Raw genomic sequence first — 17589 nt, 5'->3', positions numbered from 1 at the left:
GGGAATGTAATGAAAGAAATAAAAGCTGAAATGAATAATTCTCTACTATTATTCTGACATTTCACATTCTTAAAATAAAGTGGTGATCCTATCTGACCTAAGACAGGTAATTTTTACGAGGATTAAATATCAGGAATTGTGAAAAACTTAGTTTGAATGTATTTGGCTAAGGTGTATGTAAACTTCTGACTTCAACTCTATATACTGAGATATACTGAGATTATGTGACAGATCATGTGACATTTTGATTGCACATAGGTGGACTTAATTCAATTATGTGAATTCTGAAGGTAATTACCGTAATTTCCAGACTATAAGCCTCTACTTTTTTCCCAGGCTTTGAACCTCGCGGCTTAAACAATGGCGCGGCTAATATATGGATTTTTCCCGCTTTCAAATAAATAAAAAAATATAAAAATAAACACATTCTGTGACGTGCTCAGTTTTTTGGCGGCATGAAGCTTTCATTAGACCAATGAACTTTTTTGTTTACTGTTTAGATTAAATCGAGCGCGCTCAAACTTCCCATCATTCTGATTACAGTGGTCATTTTGTCACCCTCATCATGGCAAAGACACGGAGAAATGCATATGATGCAGCTTTCAAGTTGAAGGCGATTGATCTGGCTGTTGGAAAAGGAAATAGAGCTGCTGCACGGGAGCTTGGTCTGGAGCAATGACTTTCTTGGTAGGCTACTGTTTACTGCTAATTTTTTATTTTTTGTTACAAGCTGTGTTTCGTTAAAGCCTATTTATTTTTGTTACAAGCCGTGTTTCGTTAAAGCCTATTTATTTTTGTTACAAGCCGTGTTTCGTTAAAGCCTGTGTAAAGTTATTTTGTTTCAATGTACCGGTAGGCACCTGCGGCATATAGACATGTGCGGCTTATTTATGTTCAAAATAATATATATTTTTTAAATTCAGTGGGTGCGGCTTATATTCAGGTGCGCTCAATAGTCCGGAAATTACGGTAGTTGCACCAGATCTTATTTAGGGGCTTCATAGCAAAGGGGGTGAATAGGGGGTGAAAATGCACCACTTGCGTTTTTATGTTTTTGAAACAAGTCATTTTTTAAATTTCACTTCACCAATTTGGACTATTTTGTGTATGTCCATTACATTAAATCCAAATAAAATCCATTTAAATTACAGGTTGTAATGCCACAAAATAGGAAAAATGCCAAGGGGGGTGAATACTTTTGCAAGGCACTGTACATTTTGTATTCATCGTCATCATATTTATTTTGTTTCACAGCTTGTACATTTAATTTACACACTTGATCATGATTAGTTACTGGCGTTGGACATTGACAATATACATGAGAGATAAGATGAACATGTAAAAAACAAGAGACAAGGTGAAAAGGTGGATGGAACATATCTAATATAACAGATAGTGTATGTGGTGATAATGAAAACAAACACAGCATACGGTCTTCAGTGGTTTATTACACAACAGGATAGAGGGGTCTTTCTGGGGTGGGTTAAGAGGTATGACAGAAGCATATTGGAGGCAGATAGATGTTGTGACACAGGAGAGGAATTGTTCTGTCCTTCCAGGTTAAGGACTCAACCAGATTCACTGTCAGTCAGTCACTGCTGTGCTGCTGCCCTCTGCTGGAGAGGAAGTGAAACATTCAGTCACAATCAAACCACTGTAATCTTACAGACAATGGTAACGATAAGGTCCGCTTCTTAGAAAGTGGTGATACAGGTTTAAGTGCAGCAAACTAAAAAGACTAAGAAAGATTTGTGGTTAAAGAGTGATGTTTACTACCCATAGTAACGTGATGTTGTCTGTATCTTTGTTGAGAGATCAGCATCATCTGGTACAACAGACAGAGGAGACACCAACACTGACCTGTGTGTGGTCACCTGTAGAGCTAGTGAGCTGTAGACCACATTATCATCTGGTTCTGCTGACTACAGAGGAGGAACAGGGAGAGAGGTGAACAGGGACAGTTCTGTCATGATGGAGAGTACACTATAAAAACACAGTTCTCAGTGAAATTAGAAGTGTAGACAGTTATAATTGTGATATGTAACATAAAGGTGATATATTAGGCCTACAGCTATAATGGTGACATAACCATGACTATATTAACACTGAGGAAACAATCACCTACTGTTGTTTCTGATAACATAATACTAGCTGTGGATAATCAGTAGAAGATCTTTACCTTGGTCTGTCCTTTTAGTTGGGCCTTGTGCTGGAGGATGACAGTGCTGTATGTGACATCATCATCAGCTTCAGGAAATAGATCCTGTTGATAGAGAGAGACACAAATAACAAAAAGTGTTGATATACTGTTATAGTGTACATTTACCTATTGCTTGTTCCAAGACAGAAAGTGATACTGTAAATACAATTGTTTTCTAAAACAGATGCACATTTGCCAAGACTATGACGTTTTATTAGTAACAGTCATAATGTTGTGCAAGAGCCGAGATGCTTGTAGCCATATGCTGACCTTCTCTGCTGTCCTGAACTGATCAGGCATCACAGTGCTGTACATCACGTCATGGTGGCTCTCTGAGTTTAGGCTCTGAGAAATGGACAGCACTGAAGGTAAACACATGGAACAGGAACTACAGATACTCAGCTCACTCAGCTCACCCTAAAGGGGGAGATCAACAATTCCCACGCTCAGGGACATGTACTAGTCTGTGGCGACCTAAGTGCCAGAACTGGACAAGAACCTGACACCCTCAGCACACAGGGGGACAAACACCTACCTGGAGGTGACAGCATTCCCTCCCCCATCTGTCCCCCTAGACACAACTACGACAACATAACTGTACATAGTCAATGGTACGCTCGAGGGGACTCCTATGGTAGGTACACCTATAGCTCATCTCTTGGCAGTAGTGGTGAGACCCCTATCAGATCACAGCAAAATCACACTCTACTTGAACAGAGCCATGCTCAATCATGAGGCATCAAAGCCAAAGGACCTGAATAATATTAAGAAATGCTGTAGATGGAAGGAAAGTATTGTGGAAATCTACCAAAAAACAATTAGGCAAAACAAATTCAATCCCTTCTAGACCATTTCCTGGACAAATATACACTACAGAAAAAGAAGGAACAGCACATAGGAAATCAGCTCAATGTAATTGAATAATCCATAGAATCTAACCACTTGTGGGAAAATTGGAAAACTCTAAACAAACAGCAACACAAAGAGTTATCTATCCAAAATGGAGATGTTTGGATAAACCACTTCTCTAATCTTTGTGGCTCAATAACAAAGAACAAACAGCAGACACATATACATGATCAAATACAAATCTTAGAATCAACTATTAAATACTAGCAGAACCCACTTGATACTCCAATTACATTGAATGATCTACAGGACAAAATACAAATCCTCCAACCCAAAAAGGCCTGTGGTGTTGATGGTATCCTACATGAAATGATAAAATATACAGACCACAAATTCCAAATGGCTATACGTAAACTCTTTAACACAACCCTCAGCTCTGGCATATTCCCCAATATCTGGAACCAAGGACTCATCACCCCAAACCACAAAAGTGAAGACACATTTGACCCCAATAATTACCGTGGGAAATTTGTCAACAGCAACCCTGGGAAAATCCACTGCATTATCATTAACAGCAGACTCGTACATTTCCTCAGCGAAAACAATGTACTGAGCAAATGTCAAATTGGCTTTTTACCAAATTACCGTACGACAGACCATATATTTACCCTGCACACCCTAATCGACAAACAAACAAAACAAAACAAAGGCAAATTGTTCTTCAAAATCTTGTTGGTTTCAAAAAAGCTTTCGAATCAATTTGGCTGAGGGCCTGCTATACAAATTGATGGAAAGTGGTGTTGCGTGAAAAAAATACGACATTATAAAATCCATGTACAAAAAAAACACACATTTCTTTCCACAGGGCCGGGGGGTGAGACAGGGATGCAGCTTAAGCCCCACTGTCAGGGGCGTCGTAAAGGACAGACCAAGGCGCAGCTCGTAAAGTGCTCATCTTTTTATTACGAGTGAACTCTTAAACAAAATAAACCAACGCCAAACAGTTCCGTAAGGACACAAGGACTATATGAAAAACAACCACCCACAAAACCCAAAGGAAAACAGGCTGGCTTCCAATCAGAGACAACGAAAGACACCTGCCTCTGATTGGAAACCACACTCGGCCAAACCTCGAAAACGAAACACAGAAAATGAAAACTAGAACCAAAATCCCCTAGAACAAAAAACCCCAAAACACCCAAAACAAACACCCCCTGCCACGCCCTGACCATACTACAGTGACAAAAGACCCCTTTACTGGTCAGGACGTGACACCCACCCTCTTCAACATATATATCAACGAATTGGCGAGGGTACTAGAACAGTCTGCAGCACCCGGACTCACCCTACTTGAATCTGAAGTCAAATGTCCATTGTTTGCTGATGATCTGGTGCTTCTGTCCTCAACCATGGAGGGCCTACAGCAGCACCTAGATCTTCTGCACAGATTCTGCCAGACCTGGGCCCTGACAGTAAATCTCAGTAAGACGAAAAATAATGGTGTTCCAAAAAAAGTCCAGTTGCCAGGACAGCGAATACAAATTCCATCTTGACACCATTGCCCTAGAGCACACAAAAAAAGTATACATACCTCGGCCTAAACATCAGCACCACAGTAACTTCCACAAAGCTGTGAAAGTGAAGAAGGGCCTTCTATGCCATCAAAAGGAACATAAAATTAGACATACCAATTAGGATCTAGCTAAAAATATTGAATCAGTTACAGGACCCATTGCCATTCATGGTTGTAAATTCTGGGGTCCGCTCACCAACCAATAATTCACACAATGGGACAAACATCAAATTGAGACTGCATGCAGAATTCGGCAAAAATATCTTCTGTGTACAACGTAAAACACCAAATAATACATGCAGAGCAGAATTAGGCCAATGTCTGCTAATTATCAAAATCCAGAAAAGAGACTTTAAATTCTACAACTACCTAAACGGAAGCGATTCTCAAACCTTCCATAACAAAGCCAACACCAAAAAAAATCTTTGAGTATGAACAGACTCAGTGAGCAAAGCCTTGCTATTGAGAAAAGCCGCCAAAGGCAGACCTGGCTCTCAAGACAAGACAGGCTATGTGCATACTGCCCACAAAATAAGATGGAAACTGAGATACATTTCCTAACCTCCTGCCAAATGTATGACAATATTAGAGACACATATTTCCCTCAGGTTACACAGATCCACAAAGGATTTGTTTTGTTTGTTTTGTTTGATCAACTGCCATATCTACTGGGTGAAATACCACAGTGTGCCATCACAACAGCAACGTTTGTGATCTGTTGCCACAAGAAAAGGTCAACCTGTGAAGAACAAACACCATTGTAAATACAACCCATATTTATGTTGATTTATTTTCCCTTTTGTAACTATTTGCACATCGTTACAACACTGTATATAGCCACCATATGATATTTGAAATGTCTTTATTCTTTTGGAACTTCTGTTAATGTAATGTATACTGTTCATTTATATTGTTTATTTCACTTTTGTTTATTATCTACTTCACTTGCTTTGGCAATGCTAACATATGTTTCCCATGTCAATAAAGACCCTTGAATTGAATTGAGAGAAAGAGAGAGAGAACCCCAGCTCACACTTCAGAGATGGAGGAAAGAGAGGGAGAGAGAGAGAGAGAGAGAACCCCAGCTCACTGCAGAGATGGAGGAAAGAGAGAGAGAGAGAGAGGAAGAGATAGAGAGAGAGAACCCCAGCTCACTGCAGAGATGGAGGAAAGAGAGAGAGAGAGAGAGAACACCAGCTCACTGCTGAGATGGAGGAAAGAGAGAGAGAGAGAGAGAGAGAGAGAGAGAGAGAGAGAGAACACCAGCTCACTGCTGAGATGGAGGAAAGAGAGAGAGAGAGAGAGAGAGAGGGAGAGAACCCCAGCTCACTGCAGAGATGGAGGAAAGAGAGAGAGAAAGAGAGAGAGAGAACCCCAGCTCACTGCAGAGATGGAGGAAAGAGAGAGAGAGAGAGAGAGGGAGAGAGAGAGAGAGAGAGAGAGAGAGAGAGAGAGAGAGAGAGAGAGAGAGAGAGAGAGAGAGAGAGAGAGATAGAGAACCCCAGCTCACTGCAGAGATGGAGTGATTGGTTCTAGTCCAAGATCTCCACAGACCAAAACCAAGTTTATTCAGTTTGTACCTGCGATGCTGTTTCTCTGGTGTGGGTCACTGTGCTGTATGTAATGTCCTTCTCAGGATCAGCAGACTGCAAAGAAATAAATAGCAAAGAGAAACAGGACTTGTCTATTTACCACCTAAACCACAGTTTGTTTCCACTGATAGGATGCAGTCAGGTGTATATTTAGTGAACTGACAGTGTTAACAGCATTTTTCAACATCTTGAGTGCTATAAGAACTTAGGTTCAGTTAGAATATGGGACCTTTTATGTCAACTCATTGATAATCAACTAAAGAGGTAACGATGGAGTCAAATTGTAGATGATCCCAGATCAAGAACAGAAAAGCAGATGGTTGAAAATAATAAAATAAGTGTATCCTACCACTGAGTTGTTAGTTGTCTGGTCTTTGGCCTTATTGTCCTCTGGAATAAAGAGAGGGAGATGTCAATTACTTCTGAGTTTGTTATAGTAAAATAATACCTCTGAATGGATTTCTTTTTGACAATTCCTCCAAATATTTTCTGTCATTCAAGAAAAATCACAGTCACAATATCAATACATTTAGTATTTTGTAAACTATTCTCCTTTTTTATATTCACATAAAATGACTACTTACTATGCTTTCTCCACATCTTCCATGTTACTAGGATACCAGCTGTCACCACCACCAACATGCCCAGAGAGATGAGTAGGACTTTCACGGACCTGATGGATTACATATGAAACATTTCATTAATAATACAATGAAAGTAGATCATTATAAATTGATCATTTGTGAAAAGGTAATAACTTGATGTATGATAAGTGGAACAATTATTTATCTATTCATGTGTGGAAGTTGACCATGCAAATGAAGAGATGATATGATTATTATTGAGATTATTACTTCTAAAAATAACGTTTTTTTTTATGTGTGAAACTTGCCCTTGCAAATGAGTGAGAATAACACTATAATGCTGCTACTTCTCACAAGGCAACCACAGAGATGTTCTACCCAAGAGGAAGTGATAACAGTCTCATTTAGGGAGGGTGTTTGGTTAGCATTAACTGTTGTAGTGTATGATGGAATTGTAATGTTTCTCTGTGTTCATATTATCTAACAATATGTGGGATAATACAGCTGAATGAGTGATAATAACCTCTGGTGGACTTCCTCCATGTTCCCCTCAGCTCCTTGACTTGTGTTGTCATTCTGAACAGGCTCAGCAGTTGGAGAGGCAGAGGGTTGTTGAGTGGTTGGATCTTGGGTTGCTGTGAGGTAAAACAACAATATCATCAATGAAGTTAATGGTATACCACGTAGTCAGGTTGTATAGCAACATCACATTCATAGTTAATATTACAATTAGTTCCAGATGATACCAGTGGATAAAACAAAGTGAATCATATGATCATAAAGTATGTGATTGATCTACTAACTTGAGGTCATCTTAGAGCTTCTCTGTGTTGCAGTTTGTTGACTGACAGTAATGTGAACAGGCATCTCTAGTTCTCCCACTCTACACCAATACCAGTCAATGTTCTCCATCTTCAGTCCACTCATAGTCACTGTTAAGACTTTTCTGTTGTTGGCATCACAAGTCCGCTTTAATGTGACTGATGTTCCATTTAAAGTCCCAGAATACCCCCTCACACAATCACCACCCATCCTGCACCACTTCATATCTCCTGAGTTACTATGTAACAACGAACAGTGACACTCCCTCCTTCTACTCCAGTCACTTCCTGTTGGTCCACATAGAGTTCTGGAGTATCTGAACATAGAGGTACAGACACCATAGAAAGAACTCAGCAGCAGACCTTTATATCTAGCAGGTGTATGACCTTTATTCTCCAAGTACCTTTACACATAGTGTTACTTGGTGATATGGTGCTGCTTGTGGTAGACAACGTTGAAAAACACAAAGCAGACAGCGGACTTTAAACAAAGTTTACACCAACATCTACATATAGAAAACATAAAATATACGTATGCCTACATTCCTCAGGTCAACTTGAACAATAATGGTAATACCAGTTACCAAACAAGGAACTTGTTACAAGGAAATGAAACGAGAACACCAGTTATGTAGTTTGTGAAAGCTGGCATTTTCTGAGTGTCTCATCATTACTGAGAACTACCTATTCTACTTTACTGAATTGTAAGAGTTGCAGGGATCTTACCTGGAGTGACAGATAGGTAGAACAATTGTATCATGCTATCTGTTCCTCCATTGATCTCCACAACACACCTGTAGGTATTAGAGTCCTCTGGCTCCAGATCAGTCATGATCACAGTGAAGACTTTCTGGGCGATGTCATCAGAGATTGAGGCCCTATCAGTGCTCTTAGGATGGTCAGTGCGTACTACAGAGGAGCAAATAGTCCAACCATACCCTTTACACCAGTATTTCACATGGTTTATGTAATACTGATCATAGCTACATGGGATGGTGATGGAGCCTCCTGTCTGCACAGACACATGGCTGACTGTGGACAAATCAACACAAAACACATTTAGTTTTGAATTCAATAGAATCTGCACTGCAGAAAACAAAATCCCATTGCTTATAAACTATAAAACAGCTTGTTTATGATTGAGATTTATTATACAGTGTTTACATTGATTTGACCCACTGGACTTCAGACCTTCATAGAAACATGTTTCACATACCTGCTGAGACTCTGTAGAAGATGAGGAAGAGGAGGAGGAAGGAGAGATGGTTAGCCATGTGAGTGTTTCAGTCTGCCTGTAAATGGTACCTGAGCATAAATGTGTGTCAAGGACCAAGGCACCAGCCAGAATGACTCTACTTCCGAATGTTTATAGACTTCACTGTCTGTAACTCTCTTCCTGCTTCTGTTTGTGTATACATTCCCCCCTCAGTGGCAGACAGCAACTATTGCATAAAATGGACTAATATAACCACATAATCATAGTCACCAAAATATATTTCAGCTTTCTCTATGGGTTTTGGGACCAAGAGTCACTACTATCTTCTTACTTTCTACTGGAACATAGGTCACTAATGATTACAAATATTTGGTGCACTATTTTTCCATTGGCAAAATTCTATATTTCACTACATAAGAAACTACATGATAAATGTCCTGCATATGCTGAACATCGATAGATTTGAGGGGTCATGTGCTACAGAGATGTAGTGATGGGTACTAGACCAAGACCTCCACAGACTCTCACTTTAAACCAGGTTCAAGGTCAGTCTGATGTGATTTTTTGTTCAACAAGAACACTCTGTCTCTCTCCCCCTTCTATACAGGAAGTGAACCTTGGTCATGTACAGCTCATAACCACAGATGTGAAAGTGAAAGTGAAAGTGTTAAAGTTAGCTCAAGAAGCTGCATTAACTCTCAAACTCACAGAGCACAGAGCTCACAATAAATAGTCTTTAAAAATATATATTTTTTATTGCTTTCATGCTATTTTCACACATCTGTGTTAACATTTCATAACTTTTAGTACAAAACTTAAAACAGATCTTCAGAAATGCTGGTTTAACAAAACTTTAAGCACATTTTCTATTGACTAAATACAACACACAAAATCACTCAGTAACCTTTTCACCAAACCTAATCAGTTTAATCTAGAAATACCTTTCATGTAAAGTAATTGCCCTTCACAATGCAATGCTCACAATACTTTTCATATTTGTATCTTCTAATTTGTTTAAATACATTTGACCATCACTTAACCTTCCTGTTGTATTCGTTTCATGTTAATTAATTCTGTGTTCCCGGTCCAAAATGACCGCCCCATTATAGCTGATTATAAATCCATAATAATACATATATTATCACCTAATGTTGTGTTAGATCTTTTTATCAACTTAAGTTCTTGTGAACATTACAAGTTTTGAACTTATATTTGCTATTTATGGCTTGTTGGCCTCATTAACCTGAGCTCATACAACTCGTTTTTGAGTAAAAAAAGCATAATGTATGGATTATGTTGACTATAACAAATACTCAGATGAAACATATTGTGCTATTTATCACAGACCACTTTGTGTCAAAGTTAAACAAGGACTCTCTCCTCCTCAACAGTGTCACGATCAAAGATATGCTCAAGAGCCTCACATACAGTATATTGTTTGGTCATTGTGCTGCCACAGAATGAATTGTGAGCAAGGCCTCAAAAAAGCTTTATATACCAGAGCTGCAAGAAAAGTTCTATATATTATTGAAACAATGTTGCGATTGTTTGTGAGAATGCCATCAGGTAGGGTTCCCATGGGGGAAAGATTCTATTGGGGAAAGGTTCCCATGGGGGTTGCCATGGAAGCCAAGAAGGGGAGTGAGGTGTGTGTGTGGTGTGTGTGTGTGTGTGTGTGTGTGTGTGTGTGTGTGTGTGTGTGTGTGTGTGTGTGTGTGTGTGTGTGTGTGTGTGTGTGTGTGTGTGCTCAAACACACATGCATGTGGGGGTCTGGGAGAGGAAGTGTGTCCATCTGATGAATGGGCATGTGTCTTTTATACACTAATTGTAGTCTCACCTATTCATTTCTAATGACCAGTCATTTCTGACCGGGAACACCACAGGTGTACAAAAGTTAAATAAAACACCCAAAATGTAATGAAAATCATCCAAATGTATTTGTGTGTTCAGATGCCCTGTGTGGACAAAGCCATTGAACCTTATGACAATCAGATTAAATGAACTACATTTTTCAGAGAGAGAACTTTAGACCGGAGCACAGCAGGAGGGTTAATCCAACAGCGTTTAATGGTTAATCACTTAACTGTTTGGTAAACATATAGATTTTAAACTGGTTTGTCTACTATACAGTATATGGATTTTAAACATATAGATTTTAAACTGGTTTGTCTACTATACAGTATATGGATTTTAAACATATAGATTTTAAACTGGTTTGTCTACTATACAGTATATGGATTTTAAACATATAGATTTTAAACTGGTTTGTCTACTATACAGTATATGGATTTTAAACATATAGATTTTAAACTGGTTTGTCTACTATACAGTATATGGATTTTAAACATATAGATTTTAAACTGGTTTGTCTACTATACAGTATATGGATTTTAAACATATAGATTTTAAACTGGTTTGTCTACTATACAGTATATGGATTTTAAACATATAGATTTTAAACTGGTTTGTCTACTATACAGTATATGGATTTTAAACATATAGATTTTAAACTGGTTCGTCTACTATACAGTATATGGATTTTAAACATTTAGATTTTAAACTGATTTGTCTACTATACAGTATATGGATTTTGAGAACTACAGAAATAAAATGTCTGTTTGTACGGTATAAACATCTAAATGACATGTATAATACATGATAACCATACATAATGACCATTCATTTTTTCTAATTGATTTCACGTAGTGGTAACCACAATTGGTCAACATATAAAAGGTGTGTGTGTGAACACTTCCATTTTTCTCAACATGGAGCAGGATAGAAAGCAAGGGAGAGGAAGAAATCAAAGAGCTCGTGGACAAGGGGCCCGGCAGAGAGTTGGCATGGACCATTTCAAAGAGTTCAAAGAGGTGGGCAGGGACCTCATCAAAGAGGTCAAAGAGGTGGGCATGGGCCACATGAAAGAGGTCAAAGAGGTGGCATTGACCCTGTCAAAGAGGTGGACATCAGAGAGAGTGGTGGAAATGGTGAGGGCCAGGAATGACATACGGCTGTCCGAAAAGAAGCAGGCCATTGAGGAGAATGATGACACCTTTGTCAATGTGGTATCCATCAGCCTTCCAACAATCGGCCACCTTCTGAAGAGGCACCAGGTATCGATGAAACACATTTACCTGGTGCCTTTGGAGAGAAACAACGACCAGGTGAAACAACTGCGGGGCCGAGTGTGTTCAGGTACTACTCTATATACTGTATTACTGTTACTATTTGATGCACATGCTACTTCACAATATCATGAAGGAACTATACTGTAAAAATAAATAACCCAAATGTATTTTTAGAGGGTGATGCTGCTTGATGCTGTTGTTAACCACCACAAGTATATGTTTGTTGATGAAGCGGGCTTCAACCTGGCCAAAACTCGGCGCTGTGGGCAGACTCTCATCGGCCAAGGGGGCGACCGTCCAAGTGCCTGGACAATGTGGGGGAAACATCTCCACATGTGCAATTACCACTAAAGATGGTGTGGTAGGACGAAGGCCATTACTTGGATATTACAACGCTGCACACCTCATTGTGTTTCTTAAACTTCTTATGGATGGGTGGCAGTATTGAGTAGCTTGGATGAAGAAGGTGCCCAGAGTAAACTGCCTGCTACTCAGTCCCAGAAGCTAAGATATGCATATCAAATATTTGCATATTATTAGTAGATTTGGATAGAGAACACTCTGAAGTTTCTAAAACTGGTTGAATGATGTCTGTGAGTATAACAGAACTCATATGGCAGGCAAAAACCTGAGAAAAAATCCAACCAGGAAGTGTGGAAATCTGAGGTTGTAGTTTTTCAAGTGATTGCCTATCCAGTAAACAGTGTCTGTGGAGTCATTTTGCACTTCCTACGGCTTCCACTAGATGTCAACAGTCTTTAGAACGTTGTTTCATGCTTCTATTGTGAATGGGGAGAGAATAAGAGCCATTGGAATCAGATGACTGAGAAAATGACTTGAGCTTTGTGGCGCGCGCTCCCTTGAGAGTTAGCTGTGATCCTTTTCTTTTCTGAAGACAAAGGAATTGTCCGGTTGGAATATTATGGAAGAATTATGATAAAAACATCCTAAAGATTGATTCTATACATCGTTTGACATGTTTCTACGAACTGTAATATAACTTTTTTGACTATTCGTCTGAACTAACTGCGCGAGCACAGTGCATTTGGATTACTCGACGGAACGCGCAAACAAAAAGGAGGTATTTGGACATAAAGGATGGACTTTATCGCACAAAACAAACATTTATTGTGGAACTGGAATTCCTGGGAGTGCATTCTGATGAAGATCATCAAAGGTAAGTGAATATTTATAATGGTATTTGTGACTTCTGTTGACTCCAAAATGGCAGGTATCTGTATGGCTTGTTTTGATATCTGAGCGCTGTACTCAGATTATTGCAAAGTTTGCTTTCGCCGTAAAGCTCTTTTGAAATCTGACACATCAGTTGCATTCAGGAGAAGTGTATCTTTAATTCTTTGCATAACACTTGTATATTTTATCAAAGTTTATGATACGTATTTCTGTAAATTAATGTGGCTCTCTGCAAAGTCATCGGGGGTTTTGGAGGCAAAACATTACTGAACATAACGCGCCAATGTAAACTGAGATTTTTGGATATAAATATGAACTTTATCAAACAAAACATACATGTATTGTGTAACATGAAGTCCTATGAGTGCCATCTGATGAAGATCATCAAAGGTTAGTGATTAATTTTATCTCTATTTCTGCTTTTTGTGACTCTCTCTTTGGCTGGAAAATGGCTGTATGTTTTTAGGTGCTGACCTAACATAATCGTTTGGTGTGCTTTAGCTGTAAAGCCTTTAATCCATTAATCCACACTGTGGTTGGATTAATGAGAATCTTATCTTTAAAATGGTGTATAACACTTGTACGTTTGAGAAATTTTAATTATGAGATTTTTGTTGTTTTGAATTTGGCCCTCTGCACTTTCACTGGCTGTTGTCATATCAATCCCGTTAACGGGATTTCAGCCGTAAGAAATTGAGCTGGCCTGTCAAGGTGATGGGGTCACCTATGTCATTGTGTGGGACAATGTCAGGTTCCACCATACAGAGCTTGTTCAGGCATAGTTTCGGGCTCATCCGCTGTTCGTGACCCTATACCTGCTCTCCTGTCCTCAGCCCTATTGAGGCTGTATTTTCAGCATGGAGCAGGAAGGTGTATGAGAGTGCCACCCTCCTTCTGGCCATGGATGAGGCAGGCTACGACATCTATTCAGACCAATGTCTTCATTGGACGTCTTCATTGATCACACCTATAATTACACATTGGATAAATATTATGGAAAGTTAAAGATTTTCTGTCAATTTTGTTGGGTAATGTAAGTATATTTCCTAATGTGAAAACAGTATAATCTACTGTAATTTACAGTACTGTAGCATACTACTTTCAGCACTTCTAAGGGCGACGTGAAACACGTATCTTGCATTGTTTGTTATTGGATTAACTGTGTCGTGTCTTTGGGGTACCATTAAACTGAAGACATGTTTATCAATTAACTCCCTGTAATTATTATCACGCGATCAAACTGATTCATCGTTTAATTGTAATTTACTAGGAGATCGGGGCACCAAGGAAAATATTCAGATTACAAAGTTATAATTTTCCTAATATAACTTTCCTATATTATAACATTATATATTATATTCTATTATAGTATAGGCCGATTATCTTCTGGTTTAAATGGTGTATTTTACCTCGCGTCCAGTCTCATTCCAAACGTCGTAAATTGTTGTATCTGCACGAACCCAGTCTTTACTAAGAGTCATCCATACATCAATTGTCTTAAAATCATTTATTTACTAAACTAATTAATTCACAGAAAGTATACAAACAGTAATTATCATCACAAAGAATTGGTAGAGTAATGTGCCCTAGTGGGCTAAAACAGACATGGCTGGTGTCTTGTCGAATAATGGGTCATAAAGGGCAGCTGAGAAGACCCTACAGAGTTCATTAATATTAACAATTGATATGCTAATCCTTTGCACATGAACGCTCACTTATTCGAGAACAATTGCAATCAATATATATTTACGCTCAGTGTGTCGTCGGGATCCTTGTTGGAGCGTCGTTCGGTTGGAGAGTTCTCTCTCTCTCTCTCTCTCTCTCGGTTAGAATGGATCTTTCAAAGCGACATTCATTAATGTCGTCATAGAATGGATGTTTCGTTGGTCTTCGCGTTCAATGATATAATTTACTTAGCTGCAGACTAATAATTAATATCAAAGACTTGTTCTTATTCTGTCGGTATCAATAGTCTAAAAGTTAACCACGTGGTATAGTTCACTTTCAGTAGAGTACTTGGATGGTCAAACCTATTGGCCAACTCGCAATGGAGTGGAGGCCGGGTCTCCTAGACTAGTAAGTCAGGGGGGTTTTTATAGTGAACATAGAACAGGCTTGTCAAATGACGCCTGGTCCTGTCTGTGTCCCTGGGGGCGTGCCGATGACTGAGTTAGACTTGGTACAGAAATACAATTCTATCACATTAACATCAGTACATAGCATCTCAATGTATTACAAAAGCTTTATCCTTATTAATACATTCTATACAACCATGTGAATGCAAGTCTCAAGGCTGAGGCTATTATATAAACCGTTTTATGGTAATATGGCTATATTGTCTCTTCTGAGTATCACAAAATTGTACCAAGCGGACCAGTTCGTAGCTGGATTCTTCACCAGTCTTCCATACCTTCTCCAGAACACAAATGTCGCTTGGCTCCCCAATTCTGTGAGTTGGAAGAATTTCCTGTGTCTCTCCATGGGCCATGTGGCCAGAGACTCTCCTGGAATTTTACCACTCCTTCACACAGGGACTGGGTGGGGGAAGGTAGGTTGGGGGATGGTGCAAAGGGGGGGAGGGGGTCAACTGTCCTCCCTGTACTCAAAGAGGCCAACGTCATGACATACCCCCCCTGGTGGTTTGGATCTTGTTTATCCTGCAAGTTACAAATCAACATAAAATCATGACCACGTGATGTCGCGTTGGTAGATCATCGTTGCAGTCCCCTCTGGTGGTTGAACTGTTATAGGCTCTCTGGAAGCGGAGCAGTCCACCACAAGGATGGGCATTTGATGTCCGGTTGGTGATCGCCGTTGCGGTCTCCTCTAGTGGTGTACCTTGGTAGGTTCCCTGGAAGCTGCAAAGTACCCCAGGAAGGGCCAGGGGATGTCCTGGTTGCTGATCGCCGTTGCGGTCCCCCCCTCTGGTGGTTTACCTTGGTGGGCTCTCTGACAGCGGGCATGCCGCCACAAGGATAGGCTGTGGGTGTCCGGATTTGGGGTCGCCGTTCTGGACCCGTCGTCCAGACTGGAAGATCTGGGCAGTAACTTAGGCAGATGTTAACAACGCACACACACTCATGAAATATATATAATTACATTCATTCCCCAATGAGCGGCATTGTGGCACTAAGTGATGGTTGTATGGGGACTTTGTTTATGGCTCTATCACTTCCTAAGTGTCAAAGGAACTGAACCGAAAAGGAATGAAAGCATAAACAAAACAAAAAAATATACAAAATATAGTTCTCACACAAAGAAAATCATCTAATTGGACTGTTTTCTATATACGTCCAATGTTCTGGCAAAATGATTATCATGGCATTGTCTCTAATGCCATATCTAGGGTTTTTCCTACTTGGTGTGTTGCTTAGGCGCTATCCTAAGTTGATAACTATATGATAAGTCTACAGCTGTAATGCACTAGTTTTGGGCAGTCTACAGGGATGACCTATGGACTTCTGGGAAGAAAACTGGTGAGTGCTGTAGAGTCAAAGGCCTAGAAGTAAATGTTCAACTTTACTAAGGCTGGTATATTGCTTGAGCCCTTAAGTGGTCCTAGCATAAATCCTAATTGGATGTTCCGTTGTGCATGTGCGTTTATGCTTACACAATCGCATATGTCAAGGGAAGAAAACCAAGTATCCGGGCAGATTACAACTTGTTCAGAATGAGTCTGACGTAGTCAGGTAATTTTCAGGTCAATGCCTGGAGGTCAGTCAGAATTGGTGTCAAGGGAGTCTGTAGTAGTTTTTCTACAAGTCACTGTGTCTTCCACTATTGTAGTGGCGATAGGTATGAAGTCTATTTCATAGCTATGTTATCCACGGAGGAGCTAACCTCACGACGGACGTACTCTTTAAGTATTGGACCAGTCATACGTGGTGTGATCATGGTTCATGACTTCTAATAATTTTCCTCCTGAATGGAGGGTCCTATTTATTAGTGACATGTGTGTTAACCATTGGAAGAGTGCACTGGAGATTCCCCTCCACGTGTTGCACTCTGAGTGACTCCTATGTCGCTGTTGTCAATGGTAATTTGATTGGTTAAGTCTAACATTCTTACTGATTGTAGCTGGACTGACTGTTGCTAGTATTGGTACTGGTACTCAAGGGGACCAGTTATCCTACCTATTGAAATATTATCTACCGGAACACATGATTGGAGCATATTACTAGTTGTATTGTAGTTGAACCTACACATGGCAAAGAATGGTTTATTGATGCCATTTGTTTTGGAGGTGGACAAGTCCACTGGACTTCCTTTACGACCAGTGTGGTACACCTCAGTACTATCTTAGATGTCTTCTAAGATAATCCCCGTCTAGGGGCCTGTCTGCTCCTCACTGTTCTCATAGGGGAGTTTACAACTAGATTTGATTTATGCTCTGGCGGCCTCGTACGGTGTTGTCCGTAGTCTTGACCCCCC

General features: G+C 39.8%; 1 protein-coding gene across 4 annotated transcripts; it reads right to left on the bottom strand.

The window, feature by feature from the left end:
• Window positions 1–1250: 1250 nt before the first annotated feature.
• LOC106577240 (CMRF35-like molecule 5) lies at window positions 1251–8980 on the bottom strand. 4 transcript variants are annotated; one of them, XM_014155165.3, is made up of 10 exons: window positions 8836–8980; window positions 8346–8651; window positions 7322–7433; window positions 6799–6887; window positions 6564–6604; window positions 6203–6268; window positions 2471–2545; window positions 2180–2263; window positions 1861–1922; window positions 1251–1613 (listed from the first exon to the last, which is right to left on the bottom strand). In XM_014155165.3, the coding sequence occupies exons 1-10, from the start codon at window positions 8891–8893 to the stop codon at window positions 1589–1591; spliced, it is 918 nt and encodes a 305-aa protein (XP_014010640.1). In that variant the 5' UTR covers window positions 8894–8980; the 3' UTR covers window positions 1251–1588. The 4 variants fall into 4 exon arrangements, with proteins under 4 accessions (XP_014010640.1, XP_014010639.1, XP_045556992.1 ...); XM_014155164.3 differs by having other exon boundaries at window positions 1253–1616; XM_045701036.2 differs by lacking the exon at window positions 2471–2545 and having other exon boundaries at window positions 1255–1613.
• Window positions 8981–17589: the final 8609 nt, after the last annotated feature.

This window comes from Salmo salar, chromosome 18 (assembly GCF_965601325.2).
Source record: "Salmo salar chromosome 18, fSalSal1, whole genome shotgun sequence".
In the NCBI taxonomy this organism is placed as follows: domain Eukaryota; kingdom Metazoa; phylum Chordata; class Actinopteri; order Salmoniformes; family Salmonidae; genus Salmo; species Salmo salar.
Note: the sequence above shows the minus strand (reverse complement) of the source record. Positions and strands in the feature narration are given on the sequence as shown.

What these genes read in the sequence shown, in the direction of transcription:
- LOC106577240 (XM_014155164.3), bottom strand. Translation starts at nt 8,893, where the DNA reads ATGGCTAACCATCTCTCCTTCCTCCTCCTCTTCCTCATCTTCTACAGA. An exon ending in CCAGAGAAACAGCATCGCAG is followed by an intron (nt 2,546 to 6,202) that starts GTACAAACTGAA and finishes TCCATTTCTCAG; the next exon opens with AGCCTAAACTCAGAGAGCCA. An exon ending in AACTAAAAGGACAGACCAAG is followed by an intron (nt 1,923 to 2,179) that starts GTAAAGATCTTC and finishes CCTCCTCTGTAG; the next exon opens with TCAGCAGAACCAGATGATAA.